Source organism: Strix uralensis, chromosome 1 (genome assembly GCF_047716275.1).
Source record: "Strix uralensis isolate ZFMK-TIS-50842 chromosome 1, bStrUra1, whole genome shotgun sequence".
NCBI lineage: Eukaryota > Metazoa > Chordata > Aves > Strigiformes > Strigidae > Strix > Strix uralensis.
This window is the reverse complement of record NC_133972.1, coordinates 120,230,542-120,245,485: the sequence shown is the minus strand read 5'-3', so window position 1 is coordinate 120,245,485 and position 14,944 is coordinate 120,230,542. Positions and strand designations below refer to the sequence as shown.

General features: G+C 39.8%; 2 protein-coding genes across 3 annotated transcripts in view; both read right to left on the bottom strand.

Annotated features, from left to right (window-relative positions):
* AKAIN1 (A-kinase anchor inhibitor 1) overlaps positions 1-3,427 on the bottom strand; it is a 27,202-nt gene extending 23,775 nt beyond the window's left edge. The window contains exons 1-2 of the mRNA XM_074858643.1: positions 3,422-3,427; positions 1,629-1,695 (exon numbers count right to left, since the gene is read on the bottom strand). Coding sequence (XP_074714744.1) covers positions 1,629-1,695; positions 3,422-3,427 — 73 coding nt within the window. The remainder of the gene's footprint in view (positions 1-1,628; positions 1,696-3,421) is intronic.
* Positions 30-14,944, bottom strand: ZBTB14 (zinc finger and BTB domain containing 14). Of its 2 annotated transcripts, XM_074878740.1 has the most exons (5): positions 14,898-14,944; positions 12,493-12,576; positions 7,330-12,039; positions 6,191-6,295; positions 30-4,564 (listed from the first exon to the last, which is right to left on the bottom strand). In XM_074878740.1, the coding sequence occupies exons 2-3, from the start codon at positions 12,493-12,495 to the stop codon at positions 10,696-10,698; spliced, it is 1,347 nt and encodes a 448-aa protein (XP_074734841.1). In that variant the 5' UTR covers positions 12,496-12,576; positions 14,898-14,944; the 3' UTR covers positions 30-4,564; positions 6,191-6,295; positions 7,330-10,695. The 2 variants fall into 2 exon arrangements, with proteins under 2 accessions (XP_074734841.1, XP_074734834.1); XM_074878733.1 differs by having other exon boundaries at positions 6,191-12,039.

The window sequence follows — 14,944 nt, the reverse complement described above, 5'->3', positions numbered from 1 at the left end:
CTTTAAAATAAATGAAGACATTTCCAAACTTGCAAGAAAATACTATTTCATTAAAGTCTTCAATAAATTCAGTTATAACATTTTGATAAATGTAAACAACCTAAATATTAAACTACATGCTTAACACTCAAAGAAGAGAACAAAGATACGTAAAATATAAATATCAAAATCATCATTTCAACATTCCACTAAACAGCTTAGATTGTTCAAGGACTGAGAATGGGAAACTATACTGAATTACACCAATACAAAATACAAACAGTAAATACACAAGGCAGTTTCCTAACTTGTCCCATAGAGTCAAAAGGATGGGGATTTCATCAGGCATGACTAAAAATTAAACAATTTGGCCAAATAAGATAAATATATGAATTTTAAATTATGTTTTAAAACATCAATTTTGTTACAAAAGAAAGGATTTAAAACAGTAGAGTATCAAATCTTTAAATTACATTAGTAAGATTCACAGAGCATGATCTGTGTGTCCAGCTGAAAAGTACTATAATAGGACACCCCTACCCTAGCAGAATTTATCACATCCACCAAATCACTGCCCCTCTCTGGAGGCATTTAATCCATCCTTGGAACAATGGGAGATCTACAATGAAGTCATACAACTGGATAAAAGAAAAAATTACTGAAGTGGAAAATTAAACCTATGTTTCATATTGAAAATATTTACTAACACTCTTAAAATGGGTCATTGTTGACTTTTAATTAAAACACTTCTGTCTAACATACGTCTATTTATGATGGCAGTTATGACATCTTTAAGCATGACTTTCTGATGTATTGCAGTTCTTTTGCAGACTGAATGGCAAAACTCTAGCATAAGCAAATTTGCCTGTTGTGCACTTTAAAAACTGTAGGTTTTAATTGTTACTATGTATATAGCTGTACATAACTTACTCCAGTAAACAAGACCAGTTATCTTCAGACCTCTAACCCATCTGAAATACAAAGGGGTATAGCTGCTCCTTCCTACTTCCCAAATAGACAGTTGAACTCTTTTCCCTTATTTAAGATCAAGAATTCCAGAAACAATGTTAGAATATATTTATTTTTTTAAAAAAATCAAGTCTCTCCAATAGAAGCATTCAATGAGGTCTTACTGCTTTTTAGGGCTATAAGGTTTCACATACAGGGCTGAAAAGTTAAAGATTGAAACCTTACACCATCATTACAAAGTTTATGTCTCAAAGTCCTGGTTTATGCCTTATTTTACACTTTAGGAGCAAGAATATAGTGGCCATGATTGTTAAAAATCTTACTGGAAAATCTGTATGAATTAGTAAAATATTACTGGGCAAAATAACAAAATAATAGCTGTAATATAAGGTATCTTGCAAAAAGAAAATATTCAAATGTTGTTACTTCAGTTGGGGAAAAAAAGTCTTGTTAAAAGTAAAGCACAGAAAACTATGAGAAATATCAGGGAACAGAACTGTATTTCCAGGGAAGAACTTTTCACTGGAAGAAGACAACTCTCAACAAAGAATGCTTTCCGCAGCCTCAGCTACCCAACTGAAGAACTACATTTAAAATTTCTTAATCTGAAGCACCAAATGGAAATTTAAAAATACCTATGATTTTTATATTCAGGCCTTCAAATGGATTCATATTTATACCTGGAAAGAAATCAAAATCAATCATTCTAAAAACTTCAAGTTTACTGCGGAAGCCTAAACTAGAAATCTAGACAAAAAAAAAAAAAAAAAAAATTAACATGAAAACAGCCTAGCTGACATCACCTAATGAAATACAGAATCTATCCCTATACTTTGGATTTATACTATTTCCAATAACCAAAGATCATGACATTTTTTACACAGTAAGCGATCTAAAAGAGACCTAAATATGTATAAAGTGAATAATGTCTACTTCTAAAACTTACAAACATTAACTTATGTTGCAAAAATATAACTTTTCATTTTGGGCTTACAGTTTTGTCCTCCAGTGAATTAAACACCTATTGTCTTTTATAACTATTCTTTTCTCCTTAACCTGAGCGACTTGCCACATTCAAGGCTTCATAGGATTGTTGGATGAGAGGTAAACAGGTCATATTAATGTACATAATAAAAAAAAAAGAAAACAAAACCCCCCACAACTTCAAACCCCAAATTTTGTTCTCCTGAAAAAGCAGAAATGAAGAACATACATCTCCCTCTTCAAAATCCCACAAGTCTACCACCACTGGCTGTTACAAAGGAATTCTGTCTGGTCCTTTCTGTTGCCTGGCCGCGTCTCGCAAACACTTTGCAAACAGGGCTGTGCTTCGTCACCGTGTATTTAATGTGATGCCAAAGTTGGGCAAGTCCTGCTCCATTCATTCTCCTAACTCTAGCTATGGGCTCCTGCCACTTACCCTGGATCAAAATCTACTGAATTGGTTTGACAAGGTAGGTCAACCTAAGATTAACTCACCGGAGCACTGAATTGCTTTGTTATAGAAACTCACTTGACGGGCTTATCCTAAAGCCATAAAAGCCATTAAATGTGAGGCAAACAAGATGGAAGAAACAGGTGCAAAAGGTAACAGCAAGAGAAGAGAACAGATTATGCCTTCTAGCAACAATTTGCAGTTTTACTATGGCAGACGAAAGAGAAAGCTGCTGTCTTAGGTGTCAGCTCCACAACAGCCAAAGTCAATCTAAATTGGGGCTGGTCTTCCACTGACCATAGCACTGAGTTAATCATGTGGGGCTGCTAAGAAGGTTAAGAAAAAAATGCCTCAAAATGGTTGTTAGTTTTCAGGTGCTTCAGCTCTCCATGAAGTGCTTCACTGAGACATTTCATAGGTGCTGCTGCCGGCAAAAGAACAACAATTGCAGCAACCACAACTTTGGTTGTCTTAGATCACCATGGATCTGATCCCCTGACCTCATTTAGCTTTTCCCCCGAACTTGCAAACAGGGAAACATCTCATGATTCAGCTGTGCCTTGGACATAAAGCCTACTGCCTTGGTGCGTTACTTCTCTCTTTTTGTTATCACCTAGGATAGACAAATAGGTTTGAGTTAAAAAGAGCGCTAAGCCTGTTCCTGTGTGAACACCGACAGCAGATCATCTTTGGATCAAAGCCAACAGCCATTAGTTTGTTAACAAAATAGCACATACTATCCAGCGTATTAATGAGTAATCAGAATACTAGCTCTACCATAGTTCTACGTATAGTAAATTCTACACAAATAGGTGAAATTCTTTTCAGACCTCTCCACCCTGAAAAGTCTTCAAAAAGAAAGAATTCAATAAGAATAAAAGAACATAATTTAGGAATGACATTTGTCCAGACAAGACAAACTTTAAGGGGGTGACCATGTAAGACAGAGCGAGCTGTCACTCATTTCACTACAGTTGAAATGAGAAAGTCCTGCTCCTTCCTCCTCCTTTACCATCATCCCTGCTCCCGCCTGAATACCTTCATCGCCTACCGTGCATTGACATAGAGGTTCACCAGACACCTCTGTGAGCAGGAAAGGAGGAGAGAAGGAACAAGATTCACCCTTTCAGCAGCATTAAGCTTTACCATACAAAGTACTTTGCTATGCCTTTAGAAAACTGTATTGCCAAAAAACAAGCTTTATAGCAAAACAGAAACAAATAAAAAACCAATGCTTAAGTTTTGGAAGAAACATAGAGAAACATTCCATTGTAAACTAACTTTCCATACAGAAGAAGCCACTTTCTATTCACTTTACATCTTTGCAAAATAATCAGATCAAATCCTACCGCCATCTGAGAAAACATTTCTTAATGTCCTAAGCAGATCTCATAAAAACCAGTTATTTTGTAACAGGAAATGGGGAATGATAATGGGCTTATTAGGGATACAAAGAAGATGGATCCCCCTAGTGTAAATAAAAAGGGATTAAATACTGCTTAGATATAGACAGTCAGTATAACTCAGTATTTCTAGTGTAATAGAGCTGTATGAAGAGATACTTCACGGCTTTCGTACCCAAGAAAAATAAATCTATACACTGATTCTAAATGTTGGATGTCGAGTTAATGAAAACAAATCAACAAATTATCATCTGAGGCTACTGACTTAAGCAAGTGAGAGCATGCTCTGAAATATAGCGTGCCCTAAATGCATTAAATAAAAATCTGTATGTAATTTGTATTAGTTTAATAAATGCAACATTTAGAACATTTTTACAGTATATTCGTGTTTTTACTTCAACTGTTCTCCCTAACTTTGTCCATGCAACCTTGAACACAACAGAAGCATGTATAAAAGCTCTGACAGTATGCAGAATAGAACCAACTAATATCTTTAAGTCCTGAAAACTCTAGTCTGTAAATCGCAATTATGCTGCTGATGAGTAAAAAAAGCCATAAATCATCTGCAGATAACTGATAATTTCCCTCGAAGAGGAACTCCCACCTGAAGGTACACAGCATCTCGTGTCAGTACCATTTCCAGTTTCTAGAGTAGAAAGAAATAAGTTTTTGCATCTCAGAGTGGAGCTCTACCATTCTACATCCTCTTGTCTGAGCAATTCTGCAATGCCACTACAGTGGTTTGCTCCTGTAATCACTGCTTGTAGTACCCTTGACCCTGAAAAAAAAATGGGTCTTTATTAGTGATGAGTGAAAACCTAGAATATTTTTATCTTTAAAAATATTCTAAAGATTGAGCTTCCCTGCAGCTAAGTTGCTTGCAGATGCAGATTACTCATATTAAAAGTAAAAACAGGCCATTGTTAGAAGGTCAGAAAACTACAAATGCAAGCAATGTTTTGTCGTTGTTGTTGTCGTTATTGTTTTTAATAGAATGTGTCTGTTAACAGAATGGTTTTACATCAGAAAATACATTTTTCTAAAATAGAATAGTGCTTTGATGTTTTGGTGGAAAAAATTTGAAATCATGTTTTCATAATTCTCATGATTTTTTGATTCCATAAAGACAATCTATATTCAATGGATTATTTCCATGAATTTCTTTTACTTCTGCATTAAAATACAGCTTTAAATCTATTTATGTGCATAATATGTAATATGAAGCTATTGTCTTATATACTTATTCAAAATGGCTCAGTGTTATTAAAAGATAATACATTTGGAATTTCCATTCAGTAAGAATTTCAATTTCTTGTTAGTACCACTCATTTTATAAATTTGTGTTCTTTCAAGAACTATGGACTTAAAAAAATATATATATACATATATGCAGGAAGGAATATGGGATACAGATATCCTGAAGTTTTGCTTTGGCCATGGTTTTTTGATATCCGTATGCCAAACAGGTCAGACATGGAACAACTCTATTCATACGGTCTACATGTTTCAAGTTTATCTATAAAAAATGAGATACTTAGCTACAGATTATTAAAAAATGGTAAGACTTCAAAAGTCTATTTCTATTTTAAAGAGCTCTCAAAATGATGGCTCTAGTTCTGGTCATAGTGGAACTGCTGAGGTTCACAGAATTTGAGAGTTCTATAAATATCTAAAGGAGCAGGGCAAAAAAATATAAAGGGACGGTGGAGAGAAATACATTGAAAAACATATCAATATTGTATAAATCACTATTTTTAGCTATCATATTATTTCAGGTTTCTTGCATTACATTTAAAAATCATTCCTGTGAAGAGATGTCTCGACTCTTATGACACATATTTAACAAAATCTATTCATGGAAATCCTCCATCTGTTCTGAAATGAATAAGAATGTTATTATAATTGTTCTAGATCTATATGGAGACAAATGACAGATCAGCTGCCGTAATGGAATTTTTGATGAAACATGCACGTTTCTGTCTGATTGGGCATATTACTGTGATCTACAGACTAACTGTTTGAAAAAGATGAAAATTTCTTAGATCTGTCTTTACCTTCTAGGTAGAATTAACCTATTTTGTATTGATCTGCAAATGTTTCCATTCAGGAAAGTCATACGTTGTTAGTGGTAGATGTAATTGTATTTCGGAAATGCTTTGTCTCTTCTTTAAGACAGAGAGGTGTCTAAATTGATGAAAGACTTAATAATAGATAATCTCTCCCTAAAAATATACTCTAAGCTCAAAGTAGACTTTCTGATATCATCTGATCTCACCCAACTCTTAATTTAAATATTCTTACTCACAGGAATCATGAAGACAATGTCTAGAAAGTTGGGGTCTGATCTTCAAAAGAACTCCTAAATGGCAAGATTTTGAGGACTATTTACTATTTTGTAGCTTACATGAACAAACAGAAGGTGAACTCCTCAAACTTTTGCTACTCAAGTCGGCATGAGGCATCTTCTTTCACACAACAACCTTTAAAACTCTGATCTCCAGGTCTAAACCTTTTTAAAAGATTAAATGAGAAAAATGAAAACACAAGTACTCAACTGTGAATTGCTTAATTTTCTAATGTTTGTTTAAATATGGATAAGAAGGGTGTGTAGAAGTGGTGGGGCGTGGAAAAGGGCTGAAAGGTATTCTTTCCTGAACTTTTAGTTTCCAAACTGAGTTGTGCCAAATACCCAGCAGCATACCCATGGCTAACACAATTTGGATCAGAAATTAATCAGATACCAGAGTTCAAAATGTCTTCGTTTCTTTTCCTCTTTACAAAAAACCCACACTATTTTTAAGAATACACAGTTAAGATCGCAGAATAGCAAAGTTCTTATTTCAAATATTTCTTCTCACTCCCAAGTTATTTAGTCTTTTAAAGCACAAAGCCTTTTAACTAAATGGTTATATATCCTTAGTATGTAGAGCTTTTTGCAACTGAAAAGGCTTTGGTTTAGCATCTCAACTGGTGTTGACCTTATAGACCCATTTGGGTCATTGGAACCTCATTTCACATCAACTAACATGTTGCTGCATTATATACATGTAAGTCCTGGTCACGCAAACACCTATTCATATACTTAATTCCAATACATGGAGAGTTCCACTGAAGCCACTCAGTCACATAACATCATAACATGGACAGAAGCCAAAAAGAGTAACTCTGGTTTTTCCACTTATGTATATTAAAGACACAACTGACTCCAATTTCACAAACCGTAGATGGAGAAGTGTATGTTTAGGACTAATTCCATGCATGTTATTTTTTCTACTTAATTCTGAGAAAAACAATTAATTCACATCTAATGTTATTTTAGCCATTTATGTTTCTACAGCACTCTGTCATTAGCTGATTTCCCCACTGTTGGAAACCTTGTTAGGAATATTAGATCAGTCTGGCCCCAATAAAGATAACAGCAAAATTCCCAGTACTGGACAGAATCTCACCCAGTGTCTCATAAGCTCTGAAAGAAGCTGCCATCCTTGTAAAAGCAAAAATAAAAATTTGCCCATCTCTTGATCAACACAGCTCATAGCTTACAGTTTATCACACTGTAAAATCTCTGTGGCTTGGAGCTGACGTACATCTGCTTCTGCACATGGCATCTTCTGGCACGGACAGGAGAGAGCTGGGAGCAGTAGCATCTTAAGATGCAGATGGATTTACCTGAACTTCACAGATAGACCCCCATAACATATAAGCTAACATCCCTTCAGAATGTACACAATGAACAGGAACACATTAAGAATAACGTACAGCTAAGGTTGCCTCCACAATTCCTTTCTGAAACCTTTTCCAAAACTTTAAGGGTAAGTATTCTAGGCCTCCTCTCTGTCTTGAATAAAAACAGTTGGGAACAAAAAATTATCTACTGCCTTTCAAAAAAAGAAAAAATAAGGTAAAAACAGACAGCGGTAGTAGAAACTGCCAATATAATTCCCAACTTCACAAAAATAAGTCTTTGCTTTCTTGATCAATGTTGTCATTTTTGGTCTCACAAACATACAGCAGTTTTCTGACTCTTAAACAGCTAAAAACTAGTAAGAGGTGAAGGCCCCTTTCCAAGTCTTTGACAAGTGGGCAGTTCCATTGGCTTCACTGAATTTGTTCCCATGACAAGACTGTTAAGATCAAGTCTCATGTAAGGTGTTCATGTCTGTCCACAGAATGTACAACAGTAACACTTGTTCCTGTTTCTGCACACTTTTGTATTAGAGTATGTATAATATCAATCTGTCCCAGTTTTATAAAGCTACAAACATCATGCAACTCTTACAGCTGTAAGCTTTAAGAACAGCAGAATTTACTCTGATGTAAAACACAATGTTATCACACTTTCAACTGTGTCTTTTAATGCAAGCCTGCTTTTCTGTAACAATTTCAAATTCACAGCCTGACTGCTTGTGCTCGAATGTCAGAGGGCAATTTTCTTTAACTGTAAGTCTTGAGCTCTGCCTTTCCATTCAAGCTCCTGCTGTCCCAGTGAGCTCCATTTTCATTTATTACTTTCAAAAAAAAAACCCAGTGAGGCTCTTGAGAGGTTATTTAGTTTATCCCTCAGCTTCAAGGCAGAATTATCTATATTTAAACCATCCCTAACAGATGTTTGTCTAACCCGTTCCTGAGTATCAGCACTAGCGGAGATTGCAGTACCTCCCCAGGCATTCTGCTCTAATAATTCATCATTCAACCCTTTAAAAGTTTTTTCTAATGTAAACATTCACTGCTGTAATTTAAACTCATTACTTTTTGCAGTCTTCATAGGAGACCTAGAGAAAATTTACTTTCTTCATCTTTTACACTTGTGAACTCTTATCACAACAGATCTGTTTTGTACAGTCTTATCAACCCCAATTTTATCATCTAAGAAAAGGTGAACACAACTTTAGATAAGAAAACATAGCAAGACTAATACATTTAGAAAAAAAAAAGTAGATCCCGCTTGGGACCTACTATCTTTATATCTATGATCATATACAGTAAAACATTTTAACAATGGTCATTTATCATGTTCCTCAAGAGAACCAATAAAATGCAATGAATTCACATCCTCTGATGTTGCACAGATACAAAATGTATAGTTTGTTTACAAACTAATATTACTGAATGTAAAATGAAGCAACATTTTAAAAAAATATATTGGTAAAGGTCCAAAGTTTACATTTTCTAAAATATTAAGTTCGTGTTTTATTTACAGACCAGCCTTCAAACAATTATTGGCATTTTAAGATTAACTGCTTAATCTGATGAGTACATGAATAAAATGAAGCTGTAAAAAAACCCAACCAAAGAAAACAACCAATAACCAAAGTTCCATATAACAGTTCCAAAACACTATTTTCAATTTCTATTTAGAAAAGCAGGATGTGATCTACCACACAGCAACTTACCAGAAACTGCTCTAACACTTTCATATGCTATGGGTATCGCAGGTGACCAATGTTATCCAACCACGTGCCCAAGAGTGTGTTTTTTTGCCCATTCCAACTTCAAAAGAAGTTTTCACAAGAGTTGTAATATTTACAAATTTAAAATAAAGGCATGATATCCCTTTGGATTACATTACCACTGGTTTTGTGTCTTCCCTTGTTGACTACACATAGCAGACTGCAATCCAAAGACCACTTACTTTGTTGACTCCTTGAGTTAATGGTTAAATTAGCAGCATCTACCTCAGCTTGTCTGAAAAAGACCCAGGCAACTCTAAGTAACAGACTCTTAGTGAACACTGATTCTGGATCAATTATGACTGAAGTCACTCACTGAAGTCTCCCTCTCGCTGAGAGGTGGTGTGTCAGAAGGCGGTTTTTAAACTTGAACAGGACCGACGAGCTGGTGTGACCAGCCGTGACACAAGCCCCAGCCTGAACACCGCGGGCAGGTACGCGACAGCCCGCAGCCGTGCTCTGCAACTCCGGAGGTCTGGCAGTGACACCCGGTCACTCGCCAGTGCAGCTAATCCTCCTGTGCTGCCACAAACACTCCTATGCCTTAACTGCGCTAAGGTTAGGTGAACCGAAAGCTGCATAATAAAAACTACAGCCTCAGGCTGTATTAGCTTTAACTAATTTCTACTGGGTCCGAGTAAGGAACATGGCTCCTTTTCCATGCTGCGCCCTTTTTCCTTTGTGGCTCTGTCCCATCTCCGGGGGCCGGCATACGAGCGAGCACAGAAACAAACGAGGCAGGCTCTTCTCCCCACAGAAGGGACTGGTGAATGCCACGACCCTTCTGCTTTGCCAGCCAGGGCCACTGCGAACAATGCGTTTTTTTTCAGGAAAGCAAGTATTTCATTAAACTTGCCACCTTGATTAAAATAAGAGGATAGCTGAGGGCATGGAATAAGAAGCAATTTCATTTTGATCACTGTCCCCCCCCTTACACTCCTGTACCACTCTCCAGCACCTACATTAGGTGAAAAAAGGAAGAATTAAAAAGCTTAGAGAATCAACGTCTGTTTCTCAAAAATTATAGGTATAACACCTCCACAATTACAAAACCCAAGTATTTCCTTTCCATGTTTGTTACTTTCTGAGATCTCAGCATTTTCAAATATAACTCACTGCTTTCGACATCTACGTCGTATGCAGTATTCCATACTGGATAAAACAAAACATCAGCTGGTGATGATCCCTGTTTTATAGAGAACTTGATCATATTCTCAAATTAAATCGGGTATTAGTGCATGATACTGCTAATGACAACAAAACTATTTCATATTCTAAGAATACCCCTCTCTGAAATATTTTAAAATACCTAACCAAGCAATGCTATGCGTTCCTATGTAGCATTCAAATCCTCTAAAAATATGTTCTCTTGAAAAGATAATTCTCAGTCTAAACATATACCAACAATAGATTTTGTTCAGTTTAATTTCTTATATTACTTCTGATAAAGTTTCTGTTTTTAACTACAAGCTATAGTTTCTAATTGCTGCTCTGCTTCAGCAGCCATAGCTGCTGCCTGTAACTGTTCTGTTTCACTCTGGATGGAATTGGCTGTAGTAACTTGTTTTCTTTCACTGTGCATATTGTTCTCATGCCTTTTTAGATCAGATGCTTTAGCAAACGCCTTAGTGCAGGAACTGCAGACAAAAGGTTTCTCTCCCCGGTGTCTTCTTTCATGGTCTTTGAGGTGGGATTTGTGCTTGAAAGCTTTATCACACATATGGCATGCAAATGGCCTCTCATTACTGTGAACTCTTTCGTGCTTTTTTAGATCTGGTGCACGAATAAAAGACTTTCCACATACCTCGCAACTGTAGGGCTTGTAACCTGTGTGTATTTTCAGGTGCTCTTTCAAATGAGCTTGCGTGGTAAAGCCCTTTGTACACATTTCACAAACAAATGGTCTATCAGCAGTGTGTAGCTTTTCATGTTTTCTCAATCGCGCTTCATCAGAAAAGGTCTTACCACAAGCCTGACATACAATGTGTTCCCTGTGACCGTAAAGCAAATACTCAAACTTCATATCTCCAGCTGCTGTGGTCCAGCCTGGTGTCTGTTCATCTTTCACTTCACTTATGCCATCATTAAATGTCAAAGCCTGAGGGGTCTGAGATCCTAAGTCTTTTGATTCGGTTGTTTCCATAGGCTCTACTTCTTGGCCGTAGCAGTTCACTTTTCGAACCTCTTCACTTCCCAACTCTTTCAGAATCGCCTCTTGCACTCTCAGGGTAGTGGTAGGTGATTTTCCATCTTCCTGACTTGGGGGAGTTCCTTCCACCGTCACATCTGATGGACTGTCATCATGATCTCCAATTTCCTCCACCTCATCATCTTGGGTGTCATTCGGCTCCCCCATAGGACGGTTTATTTTTAGGCAGTACTTGCTCTTGGGCTGTGTGTTTTCTTCAGGACTAGATACATCACGTTTTTGAGAGCAGAGCTTATCCAGAAATCGAATACCAAGAATCTGGCCTGAAGACATCATCAAATTTACATCCTCTTTCTTAACAGAAATCTTTGCAGTATACATGTAATTGAGAACTTCCTCAAAAATATCAGAACGAAGAAAATCTATTTCTATTACTGATGAACTATCAACTTCCAGTTTTTTGAAAAGCTTCTTGAAGTAGGTACTGCAGGCAGCAAGCACGCACCTATGTGCTCTGAATTTAACATCTTCAACCACGATAGCTATGTCACAAAATTCTCCTTCCAAACGTTGTTCATTTAATGTTTTCAGGAACACAGTTTTGTGATCATCGTCATTATATTTAATGGTTTCAGACATACTGATGAAAAACTCCTGTAAAAAACACGGGAAAGTTTTGCAATTTTTATAAAGTAGCCTAAATCATAAAATCCCAACAGCTGATATCATTTACATGCTAAAAGAACTGCCAAGTAATTTTTTTGGCTTAATATGACCAGAATTATAAAAGCATTCCTCTTAAACTTCTTTTAAAATTGTGAACACATAAAGGTCTTTTCCTAGGTTATATACTTTACAGGACACTTAGTGATTTATAGAGGATAATTTCTTGTATCAATATATTAATTTATGCAAATATCCACTGATTCGGTTATCCAAAATCGGAAACTTTCTCTGTAAAGTTGCAATTCCCAGTAAATGTATGATCCAACTGCAGAGGAAGTCATTCTTATAGCTAAAGAAAATGTTAATATTAAGATGTATAAGAAACACTCTATATGGGTCAGCATATCAAACTAAATGTGAAATATCAAATATAAGCCTTACCATGAACAATGCAGGAAATTTTCTGAACAAATGATTATTAAATATTTGACAGATGATTAACCCTTACAATGGGCCACCTTCAGCCTGAAAGACAGGAAGATAATAACGTTTTAAGAAATTATAACATCTATGCCAAAAATAAGTTTTAAATTTGTGTGTTAAACCACAGCGCTTTCAATTATTTAAAATGATACAAAACGCACTGTTAAAATATCCAGTTATTTTGACTGGTTCTACAGATGACCGCATAAATCGATCTAATAGCACTGCGTCATAAACCGTGTTTACTTTCATCCTGCTGCTTCACTTCCCTGACGCCACTTTCCTGCTACTTTGCACTACAGGTAAAAGTCTGAAAAAACTCCAGAGGAATCACTAGCGTTAACCCGGTAACCAATCCAAGAAAGAGGTGATTAGCCTTCTGCTGAATCAGTGAGCTGAGCAAGTCTAGCAGAGGGCCTGGCAAGCAGACCAAGCATCCCAAAGGACAGCAGACTGGGCTGTGGATGGATGCGCATCCAGGACAAGGGAAAGGGACACCAAGGATACCAGATCTCCAAACAGTGGAGATACTTGAACAGCAGAAGGATAATGCAAAACACTTAATTTAAATTATTCAATCCCAATCTTCCACAGGCATCTAATTATGAGAGAAGCAGGAAATGCTGCAGAGAGGAGGGAAATTTAGTATTTGATTCAGAACAAATCTTCCATCACCTGACACAGAATGACTGGGAACTGCTTTCCTAAATTCTAATTTATCCTTGAGCATATATGAAGCAGAAATAGGTGGCAGGTATGCAACTTCCACTCGGTGCTCGGTGTTTAACATGCTACAGGAACACCTGGCTCCCTACAAATGCCTTTGCAGGTCTGGCATCTCAGCATATAGTGCCCCTGGCTACAAAAAAACCCGAGGAAAGCCAAAATTCTTGTATTTGTCCTAAAGAATCAAATGTTAAGATAGCCATATAGGAGGTGCATCAATATTTGAAAAACACAAAAGAAAACAAACCCAAGAAACACTGTGTGTATTTTTCTGGGCTGTCTGCGTCTACAGTCCCGGGAAAACGTATCAGTGCGGCACCAAAGAGGGCAGGACAAACAACTGTTTTAACAGGACGCGTTTAGAGTTCTTTGCAAGCTGGGGAAAACGCTGCTTTCTTTTTAAGCAAACAGCAAAACGCCACTGCTAATAATCTAACAGCAAACCCACCCTGTTTTGTTGAATACTACCCAATTTTGCTGCAATTCTGTTGAGACTTCCTAAGCAAGAACTGCTCACAGAAGTCATTGGCTGAAAACAGTGTTGCTGAGTACACAGGGGTGTGTGTGGAATTGGTGAAAGAAACAAAGTTCTACGTGGAGCACGGCAGGCACTTGACCAGAGTCCCTCCAGCACAGACTAAAGGCAAGGGGAAATCCATGGCCAACTGGGTTGCCGACTCCTCGGGGTAAGGCTAATTATTCCTACACACACTTTTTTACCACCGCAGGAAGGGGGCGGGGGGGTATGTCTGGGGTTGTAACTGTCGGTGCAGCTCCTGCCGCCGCCCGGCGCCTCGCCACGTTAGCTCCCGCGGCTCCGCAGGCGCTGCGGCGCGGCGCTGACCGCCGTGCCCGTGCCCGCAGAGGCAGCCAGGCGCACGCCGGCTCCACGAACCCGCCGGCGAGGACGCGGCGCAGGCGGGTTCCCGGCGGGGACCAGCCCTGCCGGGCCGCCGCGGCCCGCTCGCCGCCGCCGCCACGGGAACCCGCGGCTGCCGGCGCGGCCCTGCGGCTGAGAGGCGCCGCCCGCGCTCCCGGCCCGTCGTCGGGGGCGCCCGCGAGCAGCAGGCGGCCCCTCTCCGGAGCGAGCCCGGCGCTCCCCCCGCCCCGCGCCGCCTCACGGGGCTGCGCAGGGACGGCGCCCCCCGCCCCCTCGCCCCAACGGTTCTCGCGCGGCGCCCGCCCTGCCGGGGACGGCGGCCGAGACGGCGCCAGGCTCCCGCCGCCCAGGCCGCGGCCGCGCGCCCCTTTGTTGCGGGCGCCGCGCGGGGCCCGCGCGCTCCAACGTGCGCATCCGTCGCCGGACGCGTCCTCCCGCCTCCTCCTCCTCGCCCTTCCCCCGCCCGCCCGCCCGCCCGCCGCGCGCGCGGGAGGCAGGCGCGCGACGGCTCCGTGCGGCTGCTGCTGCTGCTGACGGCGGCGGCGGGCGCGCCCGCGGCGCCTCCATCTCACCCCGCGCGAGCTGCCCGGGCTGTAACGGCCGTGGCCGTCAGCAGCCGGGGTGCCGGCGGCGGCAGTGAGCGGGGGGGGAGGGAGGGGGGCACGCGAGGGAGAGCGCGCGCGCAGCGCAACGGCGGCCGTGCCGCTTGGCGGGGGGGAAGGGGGGGAGTGAGGATGGGGAGAGGGCTCGCGCTTACCTGCCGCCCGCGCGCGCGCGCGGAGCCGCACTTCCCGGGGAGCGCGG